General features: G+C 35.9%; 2 protein-coding genes across 2 annotated transcripts; both read left to right on the forward strand.

The window, feature by feature from the left end:
* Positions 1 to 4,299: 4,299 nt before the first annotated feature.
* LOC137746671 (late embryogenesis abundant protein 6-like) lies at positions 4,300 to 5,371 on the forward strand. The gene is made up of 2 exons (XM_068486671.1): positions 4,300 to 4,433; positions 4,931 to 5,371. Exons 1-2 carry the CDS (start codon positions 4,356 to 4,358, stop codon positions 5,183 to 5,185), a joined length of 333 nt encoding a protein of 110 aa, XP_068342772.1. The 5' UTR covers positions 4,300 to 4,355; the 3' UTR covers positions 5,186 to 5,371.
* Positions 5,372 to 8,100: 2,729 nt separating this feature from the next.
* LOC137747962 (agamous-like MADS-box protein AGL80) lies at positions 8,101 to 8,520 on the forward strand. The gene has a single exon (XM_068488082.1). The coding sequence runs from the start codon at positions 8,101 to 8,103 to the stop codon at positions 8,518 to 8,520; it is 420 nt and encodes a 139-aa protein (XP_068344183.1).
* Positions 8,521 to 9,301: the final 781 nt, after the last annotated feature.

Below are 9,301 nucleotides of genomic sequence, written 5' to 3' on the forward strand. Positions count from 1 at the left end.
AATTGTAGCCCATAACATCTCTGTGTTTTTTTGTTGTATTTGAAATGGGATATAATGGAGTAATTTGTTTCCATATACAGTTTAGGAAGTTTATCATTTCCAGACATGTCATACATGATGAAACACTGTTTCCATATAAGAATGTGGATCTTCGAAGAGCTCAAGTGTCTAGTAACACTCATACATCCAAATCATCTGGTTCTCCAATTGTAGTTACTATTCCAGTACAAAATATGCACAGAGAGGTACGGATTCAATATGTGAATGAGAATCAGCACAACATCGATTATACTTTTTCAAGGTCTTCAAAGGATTCCAATATTGAGGTATCTGCAATCCCAGAGTAAGTGCAATGCAAGAAAAATGCAATGCAAGAAGAATTTGATGCACTGAAAAGTTAAGGAACTTGGATTTTGGTTCCTCCACTTACTCACAAAGCTATTATTGGAAGTAAATGAGTATCTAAGTTGAAAAAAAAAACCCTGATGGTTCCATTTCGAGGTATAAAGCTTGATTGATGGCTTAAGGTTACACTCGAGAACTTGGCTTGGACTATTTTAAGACATTTAGTCCAGTTGTAAGGCATACAACAATTAGAATGATAATTTCACTTGCAGCTCATCATAAATAGGAATTAAGACAACTTGACATCAAGAATGCTTTCTTGCATGGTGAATTGGAAGATGAAGTATATATAAAGCACCCTTAAGGATTTGTAGATTTTACACATTCACACTATGTGTGCAAATTAGTAAAGTATAGGCACCAAGAGCCTGGAATGCCAAGTTCACAGGATATTTTCCTACAACGGGGTTTCAAATGTCACATTTTGATACTAGTCCATTTTGTCAAACATGATCGAGAAGATGTAATAGCTCAACTATTATATGCGGATGATATTATACTGACAGGATCAAATTCTAGTATAATGCAAGTAGTTATTCAAGAGCTCAATAAAGTGTTTGAGTTGATAAACATGGGGAAGCTGTCATATTTTCTAGGGTTACAAATTCAGTATAAGGAGATTGGAGATATCTTCATTAATTAGTCTAAATATGCAAAAGACTTGATTCACAAAGCTGGGATGAACTCTTGCAAACCAACTACAACCCCATGTAAGCCACACACTCAGATGTTAGCTACTGAGGGTACTTTATTGTCTGATCCTACCGAATACAGAAGCTTGGTTGGTGCACTTCAATATCTAACATTTACTAGGCCTGATCTGTCATATGTTGTCAATGTAGCATGTCAATATATGACTAATCCCTCAAATGTGCATTTTAATCTTGTCAAAAGGATTTTGAGGTATGTTCAAGGATTAATGCAATGTGGTTTGACATATTCAACATCATCAAATACATCAATTACTGCATTCTCTTATTCTGATTGGGCACCTGATCCCAATACCAGAAGATCAGTCATAAGCTTTGCAGTATATATAAGACTTAACCGTATCTTATGGCAATCAAAGAAGTAAGCATCAATGTGAGATCGTGTATTTTTAAACTTTGTATTAATGTTATTGTTAGCAGTCTATTTTAACCTAGAGCCTTTTTAGCTATTTTAATGTTATATTAGTTACTTACCTAACTATTTGTGACACTATATATGTATACTTTTTGGTTAAGCCATGCATGCTTTCATTTCCTGCATGCAAAGAGTAAGGACTAGTGATTAGGCTTGCCATTTTAATGACACCTGCCATTGTAACAAAAACTATGGGCATCATCACCTATATAAGCTGTCATATTTCTGTGACATTCTTATCTTTTATCTTCGCAATATTTACACCTAGCATGCCACCATTTCCCAGCCGCCAAAGCCAACCAATTAGTGCCTTTGGTAGCCGCCTTATATTCCTATAAATAGAAGCTCTGCTCCATTTGTTTTCCTACTACAATTTGTGTGCTCTAGAGGTGGTATATAATGTGTGTGTGTGTGTGTATACACATTATATATGTAGAGAGAGAGAGATTAGAAAAGATAAGGGTGGAAGAAATACATTGGTTTAGGAGTGATCAAGAAGCTAGATCAAGTGCGTGAAGTTTAACTATTGCGATAGTGACATGGATCTTCGTTTTAGCTTTGGAATCCAAGTAGGGGAAATACGGTAAACCTTTACGGAATTTGATTTTATTATATTTCGTGAAGTGTTATAATAATCTTGATTCTTTTTATTGATTAACGTGGTTGGATATTAATTGGCTAATTGCTTCGGTTAAGTGTTTACTTGTTATTGGTTATGGAATTATTGCTGGAATGCTATTCGTTGAGAATATATTGTGATACAAGTGAAAGATGAAATGATATTATTTGTGCATCATTCATGTTGTGAGATGTGGTTGGAACTTCAGTGTTAAGATTGGAATTTGGGAAATGAGGGCAGTTGGAAAGGATCTTTTGTGTAGTTGAATCTATTCATTGTGAAACCAGTTCTAGGTGAGCCCAGTGTGCACATTAGAATAGGATATAGGTGGGAATTGTCGATGTGAGTGATGTGGGTTGGAGATCAATGAATTGGATAAGATGACTAGCAAAAGGGGTTTATGAACTTGGGATATCGTATGGGGGTTAGTTTCTGTAATAGAACATTTGAACCACCACTGCAGTGGTAAAATGCATGGCATGGGACGTGCAGGTCCGCATGTTTTATTATATAAATTAACGAGTGTAGCTGAAGAGGTTGGATTGCATACATACATTGTTATCATCTATGATTTGATATTTGGCTATATGATTTCATGACACTTAATTTAATATTGTCAATTTACTGTGATAAGGTTATGTCCATATTGAGCTGTTGAAGCTCATCCTTCTATTATTATGCAGGTTTACAAACTAGACATTCAAGAGAGTACGTAAGATGAGATCGAATTATATTGGAGTAAAGAAAGTTCATCTATTTATTGTAGGTTGTAATGAATTCTTGATTTGTTTAAGAATCATAATTATTTTATAAGAGAAATTTATTTTCCAACATGTTTCAATTTCTTTTTATTTATTGAGCTTTTAACTCATGTTTTGAATTCGGGTTCGAGTTTTTACTATCGACCTGGGTTCAGGGCGTGACAATTAGTGTCTCAAAGCTCTACTGAAGCAAAATACAAAGCTTTAGCACATTGTGCTGCATACATGGCTTGGATAAGACAGTTATTGAAAGATTTACATCAGTTCATTGCTGAACCACCATTGTTACACTATGATAACCTTACTGCTTTAGCTCTATGTTCCCATCTAGTATTTCATACTAGAATCAAACATTTGGATACAAATTTTCAGTTTATCAGGAAAAAAGTGCAAAGAAAGGATTTGATAGTCTAGTATATTCCAATTGAAGAGCATAATGCTAACATTCTTACCAAAGGGTTACATGGACCAATGTTTGTCAAGCACTGCAGCAATCTCAAGCTTGGTTACCATAGCTGAGATTGAGGGGGATGATAAGGGAAGGAATTGAACAAGTGTCATCAGTTTATTGGTTAGGATCCATGTCAGCATAAAACAGTTAGAATTACTTAGGATTAGTTGGTTGCCTAACTTCTGTTAAGAAATCTGTTAGTTTGTTAGTATCGATGCATTACAATGGCTAATGAATATAAAGCTGTTAATGTACTCTCATTACTCATCAAGGAATCTTAAACACCCTTTCTTCTTCACATCTCTCTCTCTCTCTCTCTCTCTTGCTTTCATTTCTTCTCTCCATTGATTAATTCTTACCTTGATCTTTAGCTAATTCTTGTACTGTTAATAAAGTTAAGATACAGGCAAATTTCAAATGAGAATTTTACCACATTCAATGTTATGTGTTAGTTTTTGTTTACGTGACAATATATTATTAAATTAGAATGTCACAGTAGTCGTTCCCGTACACACAAAATTGACACTCATCGAATAATAGAAGTACAATACATATAAATTTACACTAGTCAATAATTCTGCTAGAGAAAAAATTAGATTAAGATCCAACACAACCTTATTCTCGAATTAATTATGCCTTAATCCTTGATGTGGAATGGAATTAACCACGTTAAAACAAAAATTTCCTCACTCATCGAAAGACACAATTTGAAATTGAAATGGAGTCACGCCTTCAACTAAAAAATCGGATCTTGAATTGGCATTTTGGGATGGGATTTTAGAGTACTTGACGCCTTTTCAACATCGCCCACAAGTTTTTCCTAAACGTCTGCATGTTTGACACGTCTCAACCATACGTCCACAAGCCATCTTTGCTCTTTCTGGGTCGTACGAACTCTCGATATACATGTTAACATTTTCATTGTCGATTGGGAGCATTATAGTTCAGTTTATTCGGCTAATTTTGTAAGGTGCTGATAAAAGAGAAAGGAAAAATGCAGGCAGTGAAGGACAAGATAAATGAAATGGGCGCCTTGCGCAAGGTCAAGGAGGAGGCCAGGGCCGAAGAGAGGGTACGTATATTTCATATAAATAGTAATGCAATATTGTTACATTTTAGATCCCATTGTCGCCCATAAGAAATATGTCAACGACTTAATTATTTGTCTCCACAAATAATATATTCTGATGTTAGATTTTCTTTTCGGTTTTTTTTTTATCGTACAATATTAAACTTGTTTGGAAATGGTTTTAAAATGACTGAAAGTACTCGCACAAAACAATTCAAGTGTTTTTTCAGGATTTACTTGCATTTTACTAAAGATTAGTTCCGCAAACATTTTCATAAAAAGTGTTTTCAACAATTTTAAAAACAGTCCAAACAAGTTCGTTATCATTATAAAAGTACACACAAGAATAAAGGGACATGTATCGTATATCAATGTACCAAGAACGTGAATGTACCTGGAGTTTTTACTACGCATAATTTACCTAATCAAATGACTATAATCAAATTTCAACCTAACACTCATTTTTCATACTGCTGGATATTCAAATTGTATATTGCTAGGCTGAGAAGGAAATAGCAAAGGCGAGAGTAGACGTAGCTCATGAGGTGAGGTTGGCTAAAGAAGCTGAAGCAGCAATGTCACTGCATGTGGCCATGGCTGGGGAGATTGCCAGAGCTGGAGACAAAGCAGCACATGAACATGAAATTAAGGCAATGCATACGGCTAATGGTACGAACACTACACATGAACATGGAGCTTCTCCTGCTGAAATGGCTGGTGCGGGAGGTCATACAGCTTATAAACGAATGCCCTAAATTTTTATTTATCTTTCTCTGAGCATGCACCTATGAATTTGTAATCTCTTTATTCATATGTGTGTGTATATGTATGCACGCTTTGTACGTTCATGTATCAATTTCCTTATAATCTTCTACGTTAAATTATTTCTTATAGGTTTGAATATTCAATACAGTTTCCGTTAGATTTTTGGCCAAATTGTCTCAGCATTTTTTGTAATACAGAATTAGTAATATTAATTTTGATGTTTATAATCTTGGGTTTTTATCACAAACGATCCCTGAAATTTACTCAACCCATCAAGATGGTCCTTAAAATTGAAAATTGATCAATGTAATTCCTGAAAATAAGTGTTAGAAATCAATGTGGTCATTCCGTTATAATTTCATCAAAAACTGTGTTATATAATGATGTGGTATATAAGTGGGTCCCATAAGACTAATTAATATTACCATGTGGATTAGAAATATTTTAAAATAATACAAAACAATTTTTATTTTTGGATAATTAAAAACTTAAAAAAAATAAAAAAATAAAAAAAGTCATCCTCTTCTCCCACCCGAGGAAGCTGCACCCATCCACTTCGACTCCGAATCAGGAACTATATGCCTGATATCCAAAGCCTAAAGCCCCTAATATCTCATCCACCACACAATGAAGCAACACATCCCAAAATTCAAATGCAAAATTCAAAAATTAAATAAAAAATGTAATAAAATAAATTAGAAAATGTGAAATTATGAGAAGAAAAAGCTGATTAAAGGAGGAATTACCCTTAGAATGCGCATCCCAACCTCTGTCATGAGTATGTTGAGGCCGCCAATGATCAGAGGGTGGGCTCTAGCTTGTGCAAGCGGAACCCGTGCGCGACTCGAAAAGGCAAAACATTGGACGAAGTGGTGGAAGTTGGAGCTTGGTCGACCTTGAAGGCCGTGCTAGCAAGGTGCAAACGGCGGGTCTGCTCCTGTGATTACTTAGATGGGAGAGGAAGAAGATGATGAACAGTCATCTTCTTCTTTTTTTTCTTTTTCTTTTTAAGTTTTTATTATATAAATAATTTTTTTATTTAAATATTTTAAATCCACGTAGCAATATTTAATTATATTGGTGGGATCTAGTTATGTGTCACATCCCAGTCTCGACTCCGTTTTAGCATGATATTGTCTGATTTGGGCTTACCATTCCCTCACAGATTTATTTCTGGGAACTCAGACAAGAACTTCCCAGTAGGTCACCCATCCTAAGATTGCTCTCGCGCGAACTCGCTTAACTTTGGAGTTCTGATGAAATCCGAAACCAGTGAGTTCCCAAAATGTCTCATGTTATAGGAGGTAGGCATGTACATATAAGGCACATCACTCCCATTCCGTTGGTCGATGTGGGATGTTACAATCCACCCCCCTTAGGGGCCCGACGTCCTCGTCAGCACACTCGCACTGAATGGCAAGTGGTTCTGATACCATTCTGTCACATCCCAGTCTCGACTCAACTGTAGCACGATATTGTCTGGTTTGGGCCCCGGCCACGCCCTCACGGTTTTGTTTTTGGGTTTTTCGACACGAGAACTCCCAGTGGGTCACCCATCCTAGGATTGCCCTCGTCCGAACTTGCTTAACTTTGAAGTTTCGATGGAATCCGAAGCCAGTGAGTTCCCAAAAGGCCTCGTGCTATAAGAGGTGGGCATGTACATTTAAGGCACATCACCCCCTATGCGTTGGTCGTTGTGGGATGTTACAAGCATATAACAGGATTTTTGATAGAATTGTAACGGAATGACCACATTGATTTGCGACACCAATTTTGAGGGACTACATTGATTGATTTTCAATTTCAAGAATCATCTTAATGAGTTAGGTTCATTTTAGGGATTATTTGTGATAAAAACCTTATTATATTTGTTCTGATATATTTAATCACACTACTTTTTAGTCGCCACACGTCCCGTCCTCGAGGCTCTATATGTATTCAGGTTTTTATTTTATTTTGTTGTTTTAGGCTCAGCACTTATGGACGGCCCCTTATATGGTCTTTTAATGACCTTAGAGAACTTTAATGAGCTCCCAAAATCAGAGCTCCAAGTTAAAACAAGTTAAAATATTGAACCACATTATTTTTAGCCCATTGTAAGACTTAACTACTCATTCACTGCTTAATGTAGATAATATTATTTGTTCAAAAAAAAAAAAAAAAACGAGTTAAAAATATCAAATTCTAATCATGTCTTTGTTAGAGAGTTTTTATGAGTTCCTAAATCTAGGAAATGAAGTATCAAGCACATGTGTGAGGCGTATTACACCAGCTATCCATAATGAGGTGGTATTCCAAGAATGCGGAAATTTTTCTCCTCATAGTGGCTCTATTAATGCTAACGGTTGTAATATTATTTTTAGTAACTAATGAATTCATGATTGGAGTACAAGAACTTTGTAAAGCTTATGCGTCAACAGGTCGAGATTTACATGATATATTATGGATCATCTAATGCAACACGTGATACGATAATGATTTAAGCACTGAAATGAGTATGAAAAAAGTACCAAACAATTTTTTGTCTACAGAATGATAGGTGGATTTGAATTCAAAGCCTTGGTACACAGGTAAATTCTCAATCAATTGACTAGAAGCCCTTGCAAGAACATCCAACTATATATAAAGATGCAGAGGATTAGAACTTACAAATTCCAATTGAACTCATGAACCTTAAAACTTATCAGATCCTCCATAAATGTGGATAATAAATTCACTTGTCATCACTTAGTCATCCATATCCAACCAACCCTAATCTATCTGGCTTTACATTTAACTAAACCCTAAAACTACATATTTCAGCTCTACAAATACCTTCTTTCAGGGAATGAACTACAAGGAGCCGCCTCAACCTCAAACCCATCTAATACATTGTCTCTTCCTTCAGCAATATCCCTAGCTCACCATGGCAAGAAAGAAAATTAAGCTTGCATACATAAGAGATGATGCTTCAAGAAAAGCCACCTTCAAGAAAAGGAAGAACGAGCTGATGAAGAAGGTAAAGGAACTTAGCATTCTTTGTGGAATTGATTCATCTGCTATCGTTTATAGCCAGTATGACATCAAACCAGAAGTTGGTCCGAACCCGGATGTAACCCGAAGGATAGTCGCAAGGTTTAAGCAGATGCAAGAGATGGACAAAAGAAAAAATATGATGAACCAAGAAAGTATTCTAAGGCAACAAATAGTTAAAGTTGAGGAGCAGCTGAAAAAACTAAATAAGGAAAACCAAGAGAAGGAAATTATGATACAATCTATGTACGGGAGCCTTCCAGCTGACTGCTTGCAGAATTTGAGTGGCACGGATTTGAACGGCTTGTTGTAGTCGATTGAAAAAAGTATAGAAGCAATTGAGGAAGAAATGCAAGAGCCATGACCATAAGCAACAATGATTAATGAGGTTCGAGGGGTAACGGAAAAGGGGTGTGCTATCCACACACCCGTTTTTACTTCTCCCACACCTCTTGTTAATTTTTGTCTTTTGATATTCTTTAATTCATTTAATCCAACGATTGGAAATTAAAAGGGTGTGAGAGAAGTAAAAACGGATGCGTAGATATCACACCCCAACGGAAAATAGAGTAAGGGACTAAGGGAGGAGAAATATGGGGTAGTAGGTTAATTAAAATAAATTTCAATGTATTTGATTTTTATATTTTAAATTACTTTTGAATGTTACGTAGTGCAACGTCCTATGATAATTGTCTAGTTCATTTATGATAACATTTAGAGTTAAAGAGGTATCAATGATACACAAAGATTTGTACCCGAAAAACCCTTAACATGGTAAAAAATCGGCGGAACTCCCAAGAGCTCTATCCACTAATAGAAAAGTATGTTCATACAAAGAATCAAACACATACAAGCTCAAATCCTAGACTATGTTAAAGAGCAGTTTGTACCTTGTTGGAATCAAATTTCCGCACCACCGCGGAAGGAGGAGTGTCTAATCGGTCTCCTACAAGAAAGAGCAAACAACTCTGAACAACCTAAGGTGTTGGTGTGGTACCGGGCAAAGGGTCTCTGGTCATAACCTAAACTGATGTGGTATTGGCCAAAGGTTCTATGATGGTCAAGTAAGTCTAAAGATCTTAGAACTCAAGTAA

This window comes from Pyrus communis, chromosome 10, assembly GCF_963583255.1.
Source record: "Pyrus communis chromosome 10, drPyrComm1.1, whole genome shotgun sequence".
Lineage (NCBI taxonomy): Eukaryota > Viridiplantae > Streptophyta > Magnoliopsida > Rosales > Rosaceae > Pyrus > Pyrus communis.